Consider the following 21,909-nt stretch of genomic DNA (forward strand, 5'->3'; position numbering starts at 1 on the left):
CATAAACACAGGTAGTAAACTGGGCGAGCAGGATGGCTCAGTGGGTAAAGATGCTTACCTATGGTAGGAGTCTGACACACTAAGGTAGAGTTCAATCCCCACAGAGTAGAACTGACTCCACAGCTGTCTTCTGACTACACCCACACTGTGACACACGTGTGCACACACAAACCAGCTTTAAAAATCAGAAACAGTGAGAGCTGGGGTGAGTAGGATCCAAACACGAATTTCAATTTTTTTAAAAAAAGTTTTACGTAATAAATAATGTTATAGAAATATACAGTGTGCTGGCTCTGATGGTACATCACAGCACTTGGGAGGCTGGGGCCAGCCTGGGCTACAGTGTGAAATTTTGTCACACCCTCACCCCATCCAAATAAGCCACAAAGTCTTATCAGAAAACCAAACAGCCTCAAGCAGAAAAATTCTCTTTAGTAAACAACACAAGAAGGTGATGCTGTCTGTCAGTCGGGTTCACTAACTTTTCTTAATTCTCTTTGATTTCTTCCCCTGGTCTTCTACTCCATTCTCTGCAGGCCGCTTCTTCAACCCCTTCACTTTCCTCGTCTGTAGTTTGCTTAGGTCTTGCTTCTGCATATGAATCCTTCCAAACGTTGTACCAAAAGTATCCTGAGAGATATTCTTCCTCTTCTTCGGCTATAAAACAAGAGAGGGAAAAGTGTGTGTATACATATATACACATATATGTATGTATGTAATTTTCAAAATGGCTCTCACTATAAAGTGATTGACATGTAGCCCATAGCTCTTAGTAGCAATTCCCACTGGGAAGCCTCTCGGTGGCACAAAGAACACAGCTTTACACACCTCTCTTATCTAGAGATCGTGGGACTTTGTTAAAACGCAAATTCTCATTCAGAGCCTGCACTGGTCTCTCCCCCATGTCCAACAATGCTGCCACCTGGGTAAAACGTCAGGCTGCTTGGCAAGAGTCAGGATGCATTTACCACTGCCGAGTACCAACAGTTTGCCATGCTTAGCGCCAATCTGTGCTAGTACTCCAGAGTTAAAATCGCCACTGTTGCTTTAAAACAATGTAATGGGGGTGGGGGGACATGGAGGCCACCAGCAGCTCACACACAGGCAGTTGTGAGTCATCTGATGCGCCTGGACGTTGGGACTCAAAACCCTGGTCCTCTGGAACAGTAACGAGTGCTTTTTAACCTTAGTCCTTTTATTTGTCTCTGAAACAATTTAAAAGTCAAAACAAAGCTGGGCCTGGTACTGCGAGCCTACAATCCAGCACTTTGAAGGTCTGAGACAGACAAATCAAAGGTTCAAGGCCAGCTTAGACTGTAAGTCAATACACACTTCATATATCACTGTAGAAACGCAGCTCTCAACCCCATCTTCATGGCGCCCACACTATTCCAGGTTCCCTGAAAATAGCAGTCTTGGCCATAAGAAATCTGCCAGCCAAACTAGACCCCTCGCCCCTGCAACTCTACTGCCCTGACGTCTGGATCCATTCTTTCTCCCTTTCCTGGCTCAAAACCTTTATCAATTTCATTCATCTTTCTGTGTCTTTGAATACAATGCACCACACATCCTTGCTGGCCAGAGTGGACACAGAAATAACGCAGCAGGGAGGTCCCACATCCTGGCCATGTACCTTGAGAGCTTTGGGCACTTTCATGGACAGTTTATAAAGGTCGTCCGATGCTAAGTGTGTCCTCCTCACAACCAGATCCAACGACGGCCCCATCTCTTCTAGCTCGATTCGCGGTGTTCTGCACCCAGATTTCTTCAGCAGCAGCCTTTATGAGTGGGGGGAAATCTGCTTTAATTCTTTTTCAAAGTCCTTCTCTGAAATATCTTTAGAGAGGGTTTTGTAGTTTCAAATAATAAGTTGCAACATTTTGGGCATTCATGCCAAGTGCATCCTGTGTTAAGTTTTTAAAACTCAGAAACTGAAATTATGTGATATCACTAAGAAACAAGTGTAAACCTAATTTTCTTTTTTTTTTTTTTTCCGGAGCTGGGGACCGAACCCAGGGCCTTGCGCTGGCTAGGCAAGCGCTCTACCGCTGAGCTAAATCCTCAACCCCTAAACCTAATTTTCAAATAGCTCCGTGGTAGAACACGTGAATGTTTGTACAAGGCTCCAAGTGCAATGCCACCAGAGTAAGAACTGTGACTGGACTTCAGAAAGTAACGCTGTCTGAGTGAAGTCAGCCCACTCCAGATCAGCGTCTCCCCATAGCACGTTCATGGCGCCTGTAGACTGGAGTAAGCCCAAACATCCTAATGGCTAAACCACAACTTCTTCCTCAACACTCCATGTCCAGTAACTCCAGACCTGGAAAAACCTGGGGGAGCAGCAGGGAGGAAGAGTGAGAAGCTGGGCAACAAAGACAGGATGGAGACCACAGCAAGTCTTAAGATTTTCTCTGTATTAACATATTAACAGCAAGTAATGGGATTCACGATGATATTTTTATATGGACACACCTGTGTGTCCACAATTTCCACCCCTTTTCTTTTCCATCCCCACTTTCAGTCACCAATGACCTTTCTTTCAGTCTCAGGTGCACATCCCATCTCACCCCAACTGTTTTCTGAACGCTAACCCACGAAGAACTAAAGAGCCGAGGACTAGAAAGGCGTGGGGCTCCCAGCGCTTAGGAAATGGAGGCTTGAGGACCAGTTAAAGTTAAAGGCCATTCTCTGCTACACAGTGACTTTAAGGTAAGTCTTGGCTATGTGAAGGTGTCTCAATAAAACAACAATGGAGGGAGGGAGGGAGGGAGGGAGGGGAAAAAATATCCATCCCAAATCTGAGTATTATATTCATAACCACATTCAATAGAGCCCTAAAGTCCCCACAAGTAAAAAGGTGAGGTTGGCAGGGAGCTATTTACTGACAGAACAATGTCCATAAAAGATTACCATCGCACAAAAGCTGTCACAGAGGCAACAGACGGGTAATGAGAAGGAACAGACAATTAAGGATGGCCCAAGAGACCAAACAGTGGGGATACAAGTATACGGATGGCCACCAAGACAGTGCACTCATGGGAGACACACTTGCTGGTTACAGCAAGTCAGAGATGCATCGAACAATCACCTACACTCAGTTAAACAAGGCAAAACCGTTTGTGACACATAATGACAGAGGACTCAGCCACAAGGAGCTATGGTAACACAGAAAGATAAAATGAGCAGGGCATGCTAGCACACGCCTTTAATCCCAGCACTCAAGAAGCAGAGGCAGGCCAACCTCGGAGATCAAGGCCAACCTGGTCTAGAGTTCCAAGACAGCCAGGGCTACAAAGAGAACCCCTGTGCCACCCCGTGGCCCCAAAGAAAGACAAACCAAGAGCCAGGCATATTGGCATGTGCTTGTCCTCCATCCCTGGGAAGGTAAGACAGGGCTTAAATTGAGGCTGGCAAAGACGTCTCACGTTAAGTGACAGTGCCACCCCATGCAGATGACCGCTCTCCGACCTTAGCTCTCCCGTCAGCTGACACTGTGCTGCCTCCGCCATCATGAACTCACACTGGAAACTTGCTCTCTCCAGGTAAAGTAATGCTTCCTGTTTGGCCTACTTCTCTGCATACAACCAACCAACAGCCCAGCACAGGTGCCTGGCATTTCAAACTCTGTCCGACTGCCATGGGAATGCACGTCTATAATTCTAGTCCGTGGAAAGAGAAGCAGAAGAATCACTACAGGTATAGCACAGCCGAGGGACACTTAACGAGCACAGGTGTGACAACTGCCATGTTCTACAGAACTGAGAAAGCAAGGACACAGCAGCCACAGAAACCCTGCAATGTCAGCCCTGGAGATGGAAGCAAGAGTGAGAATTTAAGGCCCGCCTGGGTAAGAAACCTCATCCCGTAAAGGAAAACCAAAGTTTGTACAGGGTTACTCTGCATGCCTGCAGGCTGGCCCTAAGTGGCTTCAGCAGTCATGCTCCATGGTAGATCCACCGGCCTCGCCTCCCAAGTGCTGGGTTACATGTGGGCCGCCATGACGTACAGCCTGCCCCTGCTCTTGAATCTGCCGTGGAGGAGGCCGGGTCAGCCCAACCTGCTGCTGTCGTCCACGGTAGATGTGGCCACGAAGAAAGGGCTGCTAAGGAGGCCTGAGCCCACTAGCTTGTCCCTCAGGAAACCCTTATCCACCAGGGCACAGAAGGACAGATGGACAAGAGGTAAACACTTAGCTCCATCTGCAGTCTCTTTTTTAAGAGGAGTAGGGATACTAACCTTAAAGGCAAAGTGTTGGGGTTGGGGATTTAGCTCAGTGGTAGAGTGCTTGCCTAGGAAGCGCAAGGCCCTGGGTTCGGTTCCCAGCTCCAAAAAAAAAAAAAGAAAAAAAAAAAAAAAAAAAAAAAAAAAAAGGCAAAGTGTTAGCATATTGGTATCTCATTAATAAAAATGGAATCGGGCTGGAAGCAGCAGCTCAGGCTTTCCATCCCAGCACTTAAAAAGCTGAGGCAGGAGGATTGCAAGTTTGAGGCCTATACAATGAGCTCAAGGCCAGCTTAAAGTTACATCAAGAGATATTGGTTTAAAAGCTCGAATCAAACAAGAAAGCGATCTGCTTGTTGGAATTTACATTCACATTAACACTGCTGGGCTACGGCAGGAGTCCACTACACAGGAGAAATTCCTGTTGGTACTTTCTACCTGCTTTAGGTTGTAGCTTTCAAATCTAGAAGTTTGAAAATTACTTTGGCAGGCCTGACGGTGGTTGGTGCTCTAAATCCAGTCAGGAACAATGAGACAGCACAGAAATATGGATGGGAGCTAACTAAACACTAGGCTCACAAGAGATGATCAGTGACCCAGGAAAAGTGAGTTCCGGAGATCAAGGCTAGCAGGAAGGAAAGATGGAGGGTCAGGGCACAGCCCTTGACACTACTGTCTACAAAATCTCCAGACCCATTGTGACCCCTGAAAACCTCAAAAAACACCCACAGACCCACTTACTTATAGCTTCGAAAGTAAACCTTCCCACTCAGTGCCGTGAAGTGCAGAACATACTCCAATCCAGCCAGACGGACGTTTGACACTGTGGGGCCTCTGAAGAAATCTGAAAGCACATATTCGGTTGTTAAAGAGAACGACTCAACATTCAGCTACAGAGTGCCATCTTTTCAACGTGTGTGTGTGTGTGTGTGTGTGTGTGTGTGTGTGTGTGTGTGTGTGTGTGTGTGAGTGAGAGAGAGAGAGAGAGAGAGAGGAGGAGGAGGAGGAGGAGGAGGAGGAGGAGGAGGAAGAGGAGGAGGGATAGAGGAGGGATGTGTGGGGACACATACAAACACTCATTGAGACCAGAGCCATCTCCAGTGCCGTTCCTCAGGAGCTGGCTCCCTGAGAGAGCCAATCTCCCACTCTGCAGCAGCCCTGGACTATAACCAAGCTGAAGCACATAACTAGCCCTTGAGCTATTTCCCCAGCCATACTTTAGTTTGCTTTAAGAGTTGGAGATGGCTCAGTGGTTAGAGCACTGACTGCTCTTCCAGAGGTCCTGAGTTCAAATCCCAGCAACCACATGGTGGCTTACAACCATCTGTAATGGGATCAGATGCTCTCTTCTGGTGATCCAATGCCCTCTTCTGGTGTGTGTCTGTTCGGGTAGCTAGAGGTACTCATATAAAAAAAAATCTTAAAAAAAAAAAAAAAAAGAGTGTAACAAATAGGGCTGGAGAGATGGCTCAGCAGTTAAGAGCACTGACTGCTCTTCCAGAGGTCCTGAGTTCAATTCCCAGCAACCACATGGTGGCTCACAACCATCTGTAATGGGATCTGATGCCCTCTTCTGGTGTGTCTGAAGACAGCTACAGTGTACTCATATATGTAAAAGTACATAAATAATTCTTAAATAAATAATTCTCAATACTATGATTAGATAGAGAATAAGGGCAGCTTTTCAAAACGTTAAAGGTGACTTGGAGTTGGGCATGGTATCTCCTGAGGCAGATAGATCTCTGTGAGTTCAAGGCCAGCCAGGGGAATATATGAGGCTGGTCCAAGTTAGCATGGCTCACTAAGAGTTCAGTCCTCTACTGGCAAAGTAGCACAGAGTATACGTATACTTACACCCACAAGGCCCTGAGCTCCCAAAGGGAAAAGCCAGCCTCAGATGCTCCAAGTCCCCAGTACAAAGCGAAAGAAAAAGCTTAGCACTTAAGGCGCTGGACGGACTCACGAAGGGTTCCCTAGAAAAGAACTTGACAGAGTGCTTGCACTTGGAAGGTAAAAGCAAAGCTATCTGGGGATAGCAGCTTTCTTTTCAGCGGGCTGACGGGCCAAACAGAGAGAATCCAAGGCTAGTGTGAGTTACAGCAGGACATGCCTCAAATGACCAACAGACACACAAAGCATGATGCCAGGAACACAGGAGGAGTGGTCATAGCTAACTTACTTTCCTTCCTTCCTTCCTTTCCTTCCTTCCTTCCTTCCTTCCTTCCTTCCTTCCTTCCTTCCTTCCTTCCTTCCTTCTTGTTTTTCAAGACAAGGTTTCTGTGAAGGGTTTCTTGGCTGTCCTGGAACTCGCTCTGTAGACCAGGCTAGCCTCTAACTCAGAGATCTGCCTGCCTTCAGGAATGTCCACCACTGTTGTGGTTTGCCTTGAAATTTTCTCTGAATTTGTTAAATAAAGGCAAGAACGTGAGATTTGGACAGAGGGAAAAGTCGGGAGTGAGAGGGGGATTAGAATCAGAGAATAGGGTGAGAGAAGACAGTTGGTGACAGTTGAGCCAGTAGAACCTGAGGAAGGGGGAGGGGATTGAAGAGTTGAGGGGAGAGAGAGTTGGGAGAGGAGTAATGAAGATAAGTGGAGAGAGAGTTGGGAGAGAAGTAAGGAAGAGAGGTGAAAAAAGGACTGTTTAGCACACGATGGGGAACTGAGAAAAGTAAGAGGAATCAGGGGAGGAGAAAGAGAAGAAGCGAGGAGAGAGTCGTCGTGGCAGAAGAAGAAGCTGGAGACTTGGAAAATAAAAGGTGCAAGGGATAAGAGATTTGGGAGCTAGGAATAGGACAGTGTAGGGTGGATCTGCCAAATCTAGACGCTGGATTGTTTTCACATTAATTGAGTTGCATTTTCATTGTACGGGCCAATTCGGGTTGGAGAGGAAACTGCAACACACCACTGCCTAGCTATAACATGTTTTCAACAAGCCACTTTCTTTTTTTTCCAGAGCTGGGGACCGAACCCAGGGCCTTGCACTTGCTAGGCAAACGCTCTACCACTGAGCTAAATCCCCAACCCCCACTTTCTTTAAAGAAGAAATTGGGGGCCTGGAGAAATCTCCACAGTAGGATTAGTAACTCTACCAGAGGACCTGGGTTCGATTCCCAGCACCTGCGTGGCAGCTCTCATCTACTGTGGGATCTGATGTCCACCAGCAGACATGTATATAATGCACAAACACACATGCAGACAAACACCCTCAAATTACATCAGATAATTTTTAAGAAGAAACTGAAGAAAACCAATTACAATGAACTGATTCCCTCAGTTATGATGAGCTAACTCCCTCCCTACTCTGAAGATAAATTTTAAAAGCATGTGACATAGTATTTATATTATGAAGGGCCTTATATAGAAAACATGGGGGTTTCAGAGTTGGGAATTAATGATATTTTACAATCTTAAGTTTTAACTGACCAGATTTCTAAATTTGACCTCACGATGCCAGTTATGATGGCAGAGGACTAGAGCTTTAGGCCAAGGCTTTAGAACAAACTCAAAGATTCCTCAAGGCTCGCCTGGGCTGCTGAGATGGCCACCAAGCCAACCTGCATTCAATCCCTGTGGCCCACATGGTGGAGAGAACCAACTTCAACATGAGCACGCCCCAGCCCCACATGCAAACAAAAACGTAATTAAGAAAACAAACCCTACGAAGTCTAGCAATCCCATTAGCTAGGAGAAAACTAAGTATTTTTGGCTAGGAAAATCAAAGCTAGGGTTGGGCATGGTGGTGCAGTCCTGTGGTCCCGGAACTCGGAAGGCAGAGACAGTCAGAAAGGGAGTTGTAGGAGGCGCCTGGAAGAGGCTGGGCCCGCTTGCTAGACGAGCCCTACGACACCATACGCAGATACGAGTACCGCAAGGCCCCTCTAGAACGAGCTTAGAAGACCAATGCTGAAGAAGTATGAACAAGGAGGCCCAGGCCATGAGCTTTCAGCAGGAACAGAGGCTTTCAGCAGCACAGGGACCGGGCAGGAGGCCATTAGTGTGACAGCTGACAAACTGGCAGGCTGCACTCTGTCCTCAGACCCTGAGTGAGCTGAGCAAGGAAGGGCTGACTTGCTTGGTGGAAGAAGTTTTTTTTTTTTTTTTTTTTCTTTCTTTTTTTTGGAGCTGGGGACCCGAACCCAGGGCCTTGCGCTTCCTAGGCAAGCGCTCTACCACTGAGCTAAACCCCAATCCCGTGGAAGAAGTTTTAAAGAGAACGGGGTGTAGTGGCACCCCTTTAATCCCGGCACTCAGGGGGCAGAGGAATTTAGTTCCTGCACTTGAAGCCTGGTCTCGAAGCCAGGGCTGTGCAGAGAAACCCTGACTTAAACAAACAAACAAACAAACAAACAAACAAAAAACAAAAGTGAAAACCACCACTCATCCAGAGTCCGGAGAGAGGGAGCAAAGAGCAGAGCATGAAGATATGAGAACTGCAGAGTTTGGTGAGAAAAAGAATGTGAACAAGTTCAACCTCACAGAAAAACCAGCAAGTGTTAACGGATGAGTCCTATCAGCACTCACCAATAAGAAGATTTTTCAGTCTTCTGTAGTCTTCTGTTACATCAAAATCATCACCAGCAAATATCAACATGGGCTTTGTTCCCTCGGGGCACTTACTTGTCTATGAGATTAAAAACAAAACAAGTGTAATCATATAATTACCAAAACCTAGAGAATTTATGGTTTAAGATAGCCAATACGTATTAAAACAATCTTAAAATTTTTACACACATACTATCTCATTTCTTGTGGCTACATCCACAACTAAGGATCAAAAAAATAACTGATTTGATAAATCACAGTGCCACTCAAATGGCAAGTTATGCCTTCAACCCACAGGTCCAGTTTGAGGCCATTGCTCTACGCTGGGCTTTGGAAGCTGGAGTTACTGAGCACACAGGAAGTTGGTAAAAGCCGTGTTCAAACCTCCAGGTAAGGATATTCAGCTATCGTCCTGACCCTTCCAGGTCTGCCCCTTTCAGAGGAGAGGTGAAGAGCTGAGCCTTACACACTCCCTGTGTTAACCACACACAGGCCCGAGAAGGCTCAGCTGGGCACCACCATCACGCTGTCACCCCAGCACTTTTGGGCAGTGGAAGCAGAAGGAGCAGAAGTTCAAACTCAGCCCTGGTCACACAGTAAGTCTGAGGCCAGCCTGGATACTAACCATACATCAAACAAAGAAACACACAAAGCCCCCACTAAGTTGCATTAACTTTCCATTACACAGTGTTCCTTCCTCTCTGTGCCCTTGAATTCTAACTTTGAGTCTCATCTACCATGTGCATGACTTTACCCCTTGGGCTTCAATCACCAAATGTAAATGAAAACTGGGCCTGAGGTGGTGGTGAATGTCAGAGGTAAGAGCTCCAGCACAGCCAAAGTGAGCCCTGTCTCAAAAACAAACAGACCCACAAACGACACCGCCTCCCCCAGCCAGGGAAACCTGCCTAGCTCTCACACCTGTAAGACGTGAGTGACGTCATGCACCTGATGGCGCAGGCTGAGGTGAGGCTCTTCCGGCCTCCAGGCCGTTTTCCCATGCTTTGCTACTCTACCTCACAATCCTGCTCAAACAAGTAGGCACACTATGGGCTCCCAGAGGAGCTTAGCTATAATTGACAACTAATGGCCAGAACAATACAGAATAATAAACTAATGGCCAGAATACAGGGGTGGGGTGGCCAGAGGGTTTTGGTCATAGAACAGCACCCAAGTTGAAAACTTCAGTCTGTCGACAGTGTTACCACTTAGGAAAGACAGCATTTAAACCATACGCCTAACAGAGAACGGTCATCACACTCTCAGGTTTCACTTCATGAGATCCATGTGCTATGTATTATTAAAAAAGTCATTCCTTTTTTGTTTTGTTTTTTGTTGTTGCTTTTTTGAGGGAACAGGGTTTCTCTGTGTAGACCAGGCTGGCCTTGAACTCAAGAGATCCATCTGCTTCTGTCTCCCAAGCTCTATGACTAAAGGCCTGGGCTGCCACTGCCCAGCCTAAGTGTCCTCTTTTAAAATAAAGTTAGATTGTATTTCTGCGTGAAGTTTTCTCTATAATATTCTATTTTTTCTATAATATTCTGTCAGTATTTTTGGCCAAGTATATTTGACCAAGAACACTGTTCAAATGCTATTAGTTTTATGACCAGTATCTTACCTTAATATCTTTCAGAGACACGAATTTCTCAATCCCTAGTTCAATCATATCCAGCACATGGTAGTCATACATACGACCTAAAAGCAAGTACATCTTTAAGCACAGATTGTCACATTCACCTTTTGTCACCTATAAGGCTCCAAATTACCTGCGTCTCCTCTGTCTAAGCCCACACACTCCCTTCTTAAACTCTGGCATCCACTTAGTTGTGCTGTCAGGAAAAGCTCTACACCACTCACAGAATAAATGGGGAGCTGGGTGTGGCGGCTGAGCACCTATAATCCCAGCTCTGGGGAGGCAGGAGAATGGAGCTCGAGATCAACCTGGGCCAACCTGGGGATAAAGACTCTACCCAAAAGTAATTAAATAAACTAAGAAGAAGTGTAGCTCAGCCATACCAGGAGTGTTCAACATGCATCAGGCTTGGGATGAAACCTTAACGAAAACACCCACCGTCCAAAACCAGGACACATGAAGACCTCAGACAGTAAGGGGTCGCCTACAACTGAACATGTTAGGTAGAAACTCTGTGAATCGGGGATGGAGATGGCTCAGTACTTCCTGCTCTTCCCAAGGGATTTAGTTTGGTTCCCAGCACCCCGTAATTCATGTGATTTATACATATACAAGCACACACAGAGTACATAGATAAAGATGATAAATAGATAATAAAGCCACACTTCCTGTTTAAAAGCTGGAACTGGTCTCCAAAGATGTTAGCAATGGTGTTGTAGGATTGCTAATCAAGAACTAATTCGTATTTTTTTCTCACTTCCCTGGGATGGCAGGGTGGTAATACTGATGTCACTGGTGCAAAGTTTCTATGGTGATGCTGGGATTCCAATCCAAGCCTTCAAAAAGCTAGGCAAGGGCTCTACCACTGAGGTAGCCCCTAGTCCAACATCACAAGGTTAAAGCAGCAGTAGAAACTATCTGGGGCCTACTGACTGCTTGTCACTTCTGAAAGCATCCGTTAATCTGAGTCACAGAGCTCACTCCATGAACCAAAGCCCCGGAGTGAACGCCAACACTGAGAGGCCGGAGTCCTCAGAGATGCAGGCACCCAGAGCTACACTGAAAGACCCGGTCTCAAGCCAAACCCACAAGTGCGGCACTCACCTATCACGAGATTATTGGGCCTCTTCTTATTGTGGGAGCCAAACATGAACAGAGAACAGTCCGACTTCTTTGAAAAGAACTCCTACAAAAGAAGAAGAAGAACCCTTGAAGAGCCTTAGCCTGACCCTCTGTGGTGGCCCACGCAGTTGGAAGGCTAAGGCAGGGGCATTGCTGTAAAGTGGCCAGCAGAAGCTACACAGCAAGCGCCTGTCTCCAAACAAGCAACCATCTTATCTGGAAGCCTACAGAGGCATTAGGGGCTCCCCTCCCCTCTCCCGGAAGACGCTAACGAAAACGTAATAATCTAGATAGGGAAGTACAGAGGGGCTGGACAGATGGTCCAGAGGTCAAGAGTACTTATTGCTCTTGTAGAGAGAGGACCAGGGTTCAGTTCCCAGAACCCATGGCAACCAAGAACCATCCTCCACCTTCTGACCTCTAAGGGTACTAGACACATATAGTGCACATACATGCAGTCAGGCAAAACTCTCATACATAAACATTTTTACTTTTAGATGAGCACACACCATCCAGACATCTGAACTGACAATGAAGAATGTAAAAGAATATGAAGTTTAGTCAAGTTTTAAAATGTACTCAAGCGGGGTTGGGGATTTAGCTCAGTGGTAGAGCGCTTGCCTAGCAAGCGGAAGGCCCTGGGTTCGGTCCCCAGCTCCGAAAAAAAAAAAAAAAAAAATGTACTCAAGCTACACACACTGTCATTCCAGCACTTAGAACATGGAAGACAGGACTTCAAGGCCAGCCTTTGCTACACCAGCCAAGGCACAGGAGACCCAGTTTCAAAAACAAACAAACAAAAAAGCAAACAAAACAAAGATTCATGCTCAGAGGTCAACACCATTGTCACATTCATCCAATTTATACAAGAAGCCCTTTCTCGGGCACAGAGATGGCTCAGTGGTTAAGAGCACTGACTGCTTTTGCCAAGGTCCCGAGTTCAATTCCCAGCAGCCACATGGTGGCTCACAACCATCTGCAATGGGATCTGATGCCGTCTTCTGGTGTGTCTGAAGGCAGCGACAGTGCAGTGTACTCACATACACACGAAAATAAAGCAGCCCTTCCTCCTCATCTCCCTGACTGTTTGTCTCCAATCCCGTAATGCACAGCACAGAGGAACTGCCCTTGCTCTGCAGTCGAAGTCGTCATGGTTTCCATCAGATTCCTCTGTCTAGATATTAACTTTCTTTTCATTAAAACCACCACGAGGTCCGGGGATGTAGGCAGTGAATCCTTGCCTGGCATGTACGGAGCCCTGGGTTCTATCCCAGCACTGTCTAAACAGTGGTGATCCACGCCTGAAATCACAGCACTGGAGGTGGATGCAGGAGGATAAGAAAGTGAAAGTCATCTCTGGCTACACAGAGTTCAAACCACCCTGGAATACATAGGACACTGTGTCAAAACCCAAAAAGACAGGCTGAGTGTGCTGAGACAATGCCTCCCAGCACGCAGCACGCGGGAGACAGATGCTGGTGGAGCTTGAGGCCAGCCTGGTCTACATATTTCCAGGACAGCTAGAGAGAGCTACATAATAAATAAAGACACCTGTCTCAAAACAAACAGACAAACAAACAAACAAGAAGCCAGGCAGTGGCAGCAAACACTTTTAATCCCAGCACTTGAGGCAGAAGCAGGTGGATCTGAGTTTGAGGATAGCCTAGTCTACAGGCCACCACAGAGGCTACACAGAGAAACCCTGTCTGGGAAAACCAAAAAAAACAAAACAAAACAAAAAACAAACACACACACACACACGCCTTAAAAGTCAGTAATCTTATTTCTCAATCTGAGTATCAAAATTCTCATATATAGGATTTCTAACTAAAAAATAACAATTTATGGATACAGCATAGTTTAGTCTGCAGCCATTTTTACATTCTCTGTTCTGTTATTTCGGGGGGGGGGAGAGGACCTCAGGCAGGCTAGGCAAGTGAGAGATGGACTATACCCGACCACACATCCAGGCCTGCCCATATGTGCTCTCTTAAAAAGAGCCTTGTACTTACCAGTGACGTCTGATCCTCAAATGGTCTTGTAATGTTTTTCCTAAGAGTATTAGAAAAGTGAAACCAGTTTTTTTTTTTTTTTTTTTTAATTTTTTTTTTTTTCGGGGCTGGGGACCGAACCCAGGGCCTTGTGCTTCCTAGGCAAGCACTCTACCACTGAGCCAAATCCCCAACCCCGAAACCAGTTTTAATGTTAAAAAGTACATTCAGTTAATTTTATATTCAAATAATTAAAACAGTAGTGCACAGTGGCACACACCTTTACCATCACCGCTTGGAAAGTGGAGAGGTAGGTAGGTATCAGTGAGTTCCAGACAAGCTAGGCTGCGTAGTGAGACCCTGCCTCAATAGTTGCTACCCAAAGGGGTGAAAGGAGGGCTGGACAGATGCTCAGCGGGTAAGAGCACTGGCTGCTGTCTCAGAGAACCTGGGTTCAATTCTCAACAGCCACCTCACGGCTCTCAACCTTCTGTAACTCCAGTGCAGGGCCTCAAAGGGCAACCGGCACACACAGGGTGCAGGGGTGCATGCAGACAAAACAACCCAAAAACATACAATTAAAACAGCAACAAACAACCAATCACTTCTAATCGCAGCAGTAGGGAGGCAGAAGCAGGTGCCAGGCTGGTCTACAGAGAGTTCCAGGGCAGCCGAGACCACGCAGAGAAACTCTATCTAAAACCAACAACAACAACATCGACCAAAGGCCAATGACTGCTGTGACGAAGCTAAGGCAAGCACCACATTAGCATAAAAAGTGAAGATTATCCCAGCTAAATTCTGACTAATCACTCTGCCATAAAAAGGGTCTGAGATTAACATTATTCCTGTTGGGCAATGGTGGCACATCCCTTAAGCCCAGCACTCAGGAGGCAGAGGCAGGGAGATCTCTCAGTTCGAGGTCAGCCTAGACTACAGAGTGAGCTCAAGACAGCCAGGGCTACACAGGAAAACCCTGGCACAAAAACAAAAAGATTATTCTAAATGCTGGGTGGAGCAATTGCTTAGCAGTGAAGAGAACTTGTATATGTATACTCATAAATAAACATATATATTTTAAAATCTTCTTATTAAAACGTCACTGTGTTCAGAACAGACTGTACTATGATCAAATAACTCTCAAGAGTATACTGACCCACACTGATTCCAGTAACTTAAAAATAAAGGGACAGACAACTTTATCTTCAGAATTCTGAGCAGAAAGGGACCACCAGAGTACCACAATCATCCTGACTATGCACACAGAGCACTGCAGATGGGTCAGGTAGCAGCCATGTTTCCAGACAGAAAGGAGACAGACCCTCAGAACCTGTGAGTTTAGCATCCACAGAGTCATGCAGTTGTGCATGTGAAATACTGGGGCTGGGGTACATCTGCACTGGGCATGGGAAGCCGTGGGCTTCTTAGCTTTAGTCCAGTAATGGCACAGCACAGCTGTATAGCAGGCATTCACAGTTTACACAGGAGGTGACGTAGAGACAACCAAGGATGTGCATAGCTTAGGAGACTGCCTTGCCACTTTACACTCGGGACTGGAGTATCTGCAGATCTGTACTCCAGCAAAGTCCCAAGGCCACTCCCCAAGAACTGAGGACACTTGCATAGTCTCAAAGTATCTCCCCTAGATATTTACTACCTATACAGGGGAAAATAGTAACGGTGGAGACACCAGAGACAAAGCCACCAAAGACTTTCACAAACTAGAGAAGACAAAGGGTGGGGCTGGCAAGATGGCTCGGCAGGTGAGCGCTTGCCTCCCACACTAACAGCCTGACTTCAGTCTAGAACACACTGGAAGGTGGAGAGAGAACTCGCCCAGAGATGTCCCTGACCTCCACACCTATACCAAGATGAGCACTGGGATCTGAGGGTATCCCTCACTGGCAGAGAACTTGCTCAGCATGTCTAAGGCCCTGGGTTCAATCCCCAGTATTTCCAAGAAGGGAAAACAAAACAAACAACCAGACTAAGGAAACACAACTAAAAGCAATGTGAAAACGAGAAAGAGGAAAGAGCAACTAAGTAAGTCAGTAACTTACTCCGTATCATCACAGCACCTTCGAGTCCCTGATTACAATAACTGCAGTGATAATGTGACACTAATGTGGCACTAATGTGGCACTAATGTGACACTAATGTGACACGTGGGTGGGTGGCTGGTGGGGAGATATCACCATACAGGAACTCCAATAATTCTTAGAGTTCTCCTGTGCATACGTAATTACTTCAAAGTAAGGTAAATACAGATTACAATTATACAAGAATGTTCTGAGCCAGGCATGGTGCACGCCTTTACTCTCAGCACTTGGGAGGCAAGGATCTCGGAGTTCGAGGTCAGCTCCAGCTACGTAGAGAAATCCTGTCTCAAAAAAATAAAATAAATAAAATAAAATAAATAAAATAAAAAATTCATTCAGTGCAAATACTAATATCTTTTTCTTCCAAACCTTCCGTAAAGCAATTGTTACAATTGAGCAAAATAATAATAATAACAACAACAACTTACTTTTTATAGAGAACTCAACAACAACAACTTACTTTTTATAGAGAACTCCATACGGTTTCTTCAGTGCATACTGTAAAACACAATTTTAAACTTTCTCAACAGAACATTCAAAAAGCAGAGTGAGCAATCTTCAGGATTCAGGGGGTTAGGCCATCAGTGGTTTTAAATTTAAGGGTGGGGCAGGATCTCGCTCTGTAGCCTGGGCCATCCTGACTGCCAACTGTTCTGCCTCCTCCTGAGTTCCGGGATTAGGGGCCTGTGCTGCCATGTTTCGTACAACACTTGATGGTCCTCACTCAGCCAAGAAAGACCACCATGCCTGCTGACTACTGTAATACTCTAATACTCTAATACTGCTCTTAGAACGTGCGTAACTGTGGAAGCTCACTGGGAAGGAAGGGCTGTTCTCCTCAATGCCATGACATTCAGTCAAACATTTCAGAAAAAGATGAGCAAGTCAGGCCAGGCACGGTGGCTCCCATCTGCATCCCAGGGCTGAGACGCTGGAGACAAAGAACTGAGGTTCAAAGCAAGAAATGTGGCTCGGTGGGTACAGTGCTTGCTAGCAAGCCTGACAACCTGAGTTCGACTCCAGCCACCCACACGGTCAAATGGGGGAAAATGGGGAAATGACGAAGGTCAAAGTTCCCATATATCCAAGCTGGGCACGATGGCACATGTTTGCAATTCCAGCACTTGGAGAGCTTAAAAAGGTGGTGGTTAACATGAGACCAGCCTGGGCTCCATAAGAGACACCGCCTCCAAGGGGCAAGTTTCCAGTTATTTCACTGACTTAATTCAAAGACTCTATCTGCTACATAACTCAGTCCTAAATACCCATGTACCGATTAGATAGCGCACATACAATGACTGCAATTCACCAATTTACTGAGTACTCACCAGGTCCCGACACTGTCCGGCTTGGTAGTGAGTATCTTTACCCAATCTTGCCAGCCTAACTAACTAATTTTTATCTTAACAACTTAAATTGGATGTCCCCTGAACATTATCACCTTTCCCTCCAAACCTGCCTTATTGGATATATTCTGTGAACTGATAGTTTATTTTTAAATTATTTTAACTTTATACATATGAGTGCTTATCTGTGTATCCCACACATGCCTGGTGTCCATGGAGACAAGAGGGTGCTGGATCCCCTGAAAAAGGGAGTTACCGATGGCTGTGAGCTGCCATGGGGATGCTAAGACTGGAAGCTGTGTCCTCTGGAAGAGCAGCCAGTGCTCTGAACTGCAGAGAGCTCTTCCGGCCTCTGAACTGCTATTACTGCTTCCTGAGCAATCAATGCAGAAACCCGGGAACCCATGGTTCCCACTGACAGTAAACCTTGTGCCCTCCGTATCTCTTCCCTCTGACTAGCTCTCAACTTCCTTCCTTCCTTCCTTCCTTCCTTCATTCATTCATTCATCATTTGTTTGTTTTTCTCCCTGGCTGTCCTGGAACCTGCCTTTGGACTCACAGGCAAACCCTTGAACTCTGCCTGCCTCTGCCCCTCCAGCACTGTAATAGATTAAAGGCGGCTTCAGCATGCTAGGCTGTCGATTTCATCCAGACACGCCCTCTCTAGGCTGACACCGTTTGCTGCCAACCCTCTTTTATCAAACCAATAGTGTCTGGACAGGCACGGCTCAGTGGTAACACGCGCCTGCTTTGCATAAAGCCCCGGATTCCACGTCCACCACCACACACATCCCAAGACTGGCCATATCTCACTTAAAAAGAAAAACAGCAATATTTTAAAAAAAGACTTGATGACCCCACAGGTTTCAGAGTGAACTCCACTCCATGTTATTGTTCCTTTCTAGCTTCAGGTGGCCACTTTCCTCTGACCAAGTGAGCCCTGTTCTTTCTCCTCAGCAGCTTCTTGTTTCAACTCCTCCTTCAAAATGAAGAATGATTTCTAGGAAGTCCACCCATGTGTAGGTCCCTCCTGTATGCCTTTTTGGTTTTTGTTAGTCTCATTAGCCTATCTTGGGTTCAGCTCTAGGTAAACTGAATTTCTGAACCTCTACTTACTTACTTACTTACTTTCTGAACCTCTACTTACTTACTTACTTACTTACTTTCTTCCTTCCTTCCTTCCTTCCTTCCTTCCTTCCTTCCTTCCTTTCTTTTATATTGGCAGGGTCTTACTATGCAGCCCTGGCTGGCCTGGCACTCACTATGAAGACCAGGCTGGCTTTGAACTCAGAGACCCCCCTGTTTCTGCCTCTCAAGTGCTGGGATCAAAGCTGTGTGCCACCATGACTGGACCTGAGCCTCTACTTTCTAACTATGCCCATCCTACCCTGGGCACACCTCCTGCACGGAGCTTAATGCACGGCACCTACAACGTAAGTCTTCTTTGCTCTCACAGAGGACTAAGACTGCCATAGTCAGTTGCTCTCAGAACCTAGAATAACTAGTATTGTTGAAAGAACTTACAGTAATACCAAGCTGCTTCCGCTCACAAATTAGTTACTAAAATGTGTATCAACAAGGTGCAGTGAGACGGTTCAGTGATTAAGAGTACTCCCTGGTTGCTCTCTAGAGAACCTCGTTCAAGTCCTAACACTCAGACGGCAACTCAGGACTGTCTGCAAGTCCAGGTCTAGGAGCCCCGAAGTCATCTTCTGAATTTAAGAATACTAGGAACACTGGTGGTGCACAGCATGCGTACAGGCCAAATACCCATACACAACTGAAGCAAATACCATAAATCCAACTTTAAACAACTTATGAACGGTAGGGCGTGGTGACGTGTGCTTGTCGTCCTAGCAAGGAGGCTGAAGTCAACTTAGCCTGCACAGCAAGTTCCAGCCAGCGCTGCATCATGAGACCCCGTCCAAAGGGCTGGGGGTGGGGCGACCCATACGAATACAAAGCCGCTCAGAACTGGTCGATTTATGTCCCCTGACGAGTACCCTCACGAGATAAATGGCTTCCGATTTCAGTGTCTGTATTTACCTTCCAACTTCAGGTCTTCTTCAAGGCTAGCCCTTAAGACACATCACATCACACCGGCCTCCAGTCAGTTCACCCAAATATTTCAATCTTACTTTAAAAGAATGTTCAGAGCTAGCCTGGGCTACATGGGCTATCTTTTTTTTTTTTTTTTAAAGCAAGTCAAGAGGGCTGGAAAGATGGCACGGCATTCGCTTGCAGAAGAGGGGAGTTCAGCTGCCATGACATCAGCAGGCTCACAGTCATCTGCAACTCCAGCCACAGGCGATCCAAGGTCTTTGGCCTCCATGGACAGCTGCACACACAGGACATACCCCCCCACACACACATATACATAGTCACAATCATGCACACACACACATATGCACACACATGCACATACACATATGCACACACACATATGCACAAACACACACATATGCACATACCCACACACACACACAGTCACGCTCATGCACGCACATACACATACTGTAAAATACAGCCCTGAAGCAGTAATTCAATGCCTACCACGTCTCTGAGTACTTGTGTCACCGTTGCATTCGCATTCCCGCCTTTAATCAGCATGGCATTCTTAATGTTCTCACTGAGTTTTGGTTCTCTCTTCTCAAGGAATCTCTTAGCCCTTTTTGTTTTAGGCTTTCTGTATGAAAAAAGCACAATTTGGAACAAGTTACACACAATTTCTTCATATGACACAAGGGCAACTTGACTGACGACCTAAAACAGGAATTCAACAAGATTCAACAGGAATCATACTCATATTTATTAAGGAGGATTCCAACAAAAAACAAAAACAAAAAATAAAAAAACCTCACCTAGCCAGTTGTGTGATGGTGGCACACAACTTTAATCCCAGCTTCACGAGGCAGAGGCAGGTGGATCTTAGTTCAAGACCAGCCTGGTCTACAGAGTGAGTTCCAGGACAGCCAGGGCTACACAGAGATACCTTGTCTCAACAAACAAACAAACAAAAATAAAAAATAACACACACACACACACACACACACACACACAAAATCCCCACTTTTTCAAGAAATATTAGCAACAGTATTTTATCGCTACTATTAAATATGTGTTTTGTTAGCTTCTGGCTTCTTACAAAAACTTCTTGATATTTCCACTTGTTCCAGTACTAATTTTTCTAAACCTCATATTAAACACTAAAAGATTGTGGGGGTGAGAGACTAGGCTAAGAGCACTTGCTGCCATTCCTTGTTGAGGATGTAGATTTGGTTCCCAGCACCCACCCACAGGACAGCTCCAAGCTGGCTGTAATCCCAGCTCCAGGCATCTGATGTTCTTTTCTGGCTTCTGTGGGCACTGCATACCCAAGGTGCACATATATGTAAGCTAGCATTAAATATAAATAAAGTAAATTTTACAAAAATGAAATGACTTCAAGTTAAGCGTTATTTTTAACTTAGTATGTTTCTTCACGGTGGCCTATACCTGTAATAAATCTCTTTAACAAATCAGGCAAGTCAAGACTGAAAACTAAACCCCAAGACTAAAAACAACCCCAATGTGAAAAACTAATTTATTATTGTGTTTATGGTGTGGGAGTTATAGGACGCCACTACAGATTTCTGTTCAGAAAGAATTCAACTTTGCCTCTGCTATGGGAAACATCGTACTTTTCACAATTCCTCCTCTCTTAAAAATAATCCTCCATTTCCCAATCTTGGGACAGGTACGGAAAGAACCAGTATGCATACACCTTAGTTTCCTACATAGAATCAAAAAAAAAAAAAATCTCCTCTAATGAAATGTCATGTATAAAACCATGTATTAAACCAAAGTAGTCATTTACTGGCCCGTCAAGATGCACATTTTTTTATTGAATTAAATCAAGGCATGCACTGTCTTTATACAGTGCTAACTGCTGTACACTTTACAGCCGTGTCTTTATGCAATTTGACTAACCAGTAATCGATGTAAATAGCAACTTGCTTGTTAGTAAGGCATAGTGGCTGCACAAAATCCATTAATGACTAAAAACAACTGTCGTCTACATTATTATTTAAATAGTAGAAAACTGTAAGAACCAATGTAGTAACATTTGGGAACTCAATATTTTTGAACAAACGTAACCATCACTCAGCGATAAGCAGAACTGTACAAGTTGGAAAGAAAAGAAAAAAAAAAGTACCATCTTGTACCTGTTGTGGCAAACACTGCTCTCTACAGTTCTATGACACACGACTGTTTTGACAGATATTTTACAAGGTAAACTGATTTAGGACGGTTTAAATGCCCAAAGTGACAAAACTTTGAGTCCAGTTTGTCGCACTGGTTCTTGTCAGATTCCGAGGCCTGAACTCTCAACCTGGTCCACAGCCATTCTCACAGCTCAGAATCCATCAGTAGCGAGGTCATAAGCCGATCACAGCTCCGGCCCTCGCTCCAGCCCACAGCTCGCGGTCTGCTACCAGCAGCGACTCCGGGCGGAGACCGGCTGAGCCGGCTCCTTCCCAGGAACGACTTAACAAAGCGCGTCCGGAAAAAGCAACAGCCGGAAGACCGCGGCAGGAGTCACGGAAGACTCGCTCCCACGCCATCGCGCCCCCCACACACTTACAGGACTTTGTCCAAAGCATCCATCGCTGCTGATCTCCTAGTGAATGCACGTGTACCGATCACTTCCGGGAAGCCGCCGCTAGCGCCGGAAGAGGCAGTGCCGGAAATGCGAAATACCACTTCCTTAGAGAGCCGGGCGGGCCGCGATGGCGGCCATTTTGAGAAGGCGTAGCGTTCTGTCTCCCTTGGTTACGGAACGCTGATTGGTTGTTCCGCGGAAAGTAACTACTTCAAGTGACTTAGTGTGGAGTCGAGGATTTGGGAGCCAAGTGTTCCTCTTCAGGGAAATAACTAGAATGCTAGAAAGGTTGGAGGCATGGTACTCAGTTAC

The 21,909-nt window shown here is 45.8% G+C and overlaps 1 protein-coding gene across 1 annotated transcript; it reads right to left on the bottom strand.

The window, feature by feature from the left end:
• Positions 1-206: 206 nt before the first annotated feature.
• Positions 207-21,657, bottom strand: Rpf2 (ribosome production factor 2 homolog). Its single transcript, XM_032888670.1, has 10 exons — positions 21,580-21,657; positions 19,509-19,641; positions 16,070-16,107; positions 13,532-13,571; positions 11,502-11,583; positions 10,383-10,459; positions 8,744-8,843; positions 4,963-5,065; positions 1,634-1,778; positions 207-657 (listed from the first exon to the last, which is right to left on the bottom strand). Exons 1-10 carry the CDS (start codon positions 21,600-21,602, stop codon positions 478-480), a joined length of 921 nt encoding a protein of 306 aa, XP_032744561.1. The 5' UTR covers positions 21,603-21,657; the 3' UTR covers positions 207-477.
• Positions 21,658-21,909: the final 252 nt, after the last annotated feature.

This window comes from Rattus rattus, chromosome 18 (genome assembly GCF_011064425.1).
Source record: "Rattus rattus isolate New Zealand chromosome 18, Rrattus_CSIRO_v1, whole genome shotgun sequence".
Taxonomy (NCBI): domain Eukaryota; kingdom Metazoa; phylum Chordata; class Mammalia; order Rodentia; family Muridae; genus Rattus; species Rattus rattus.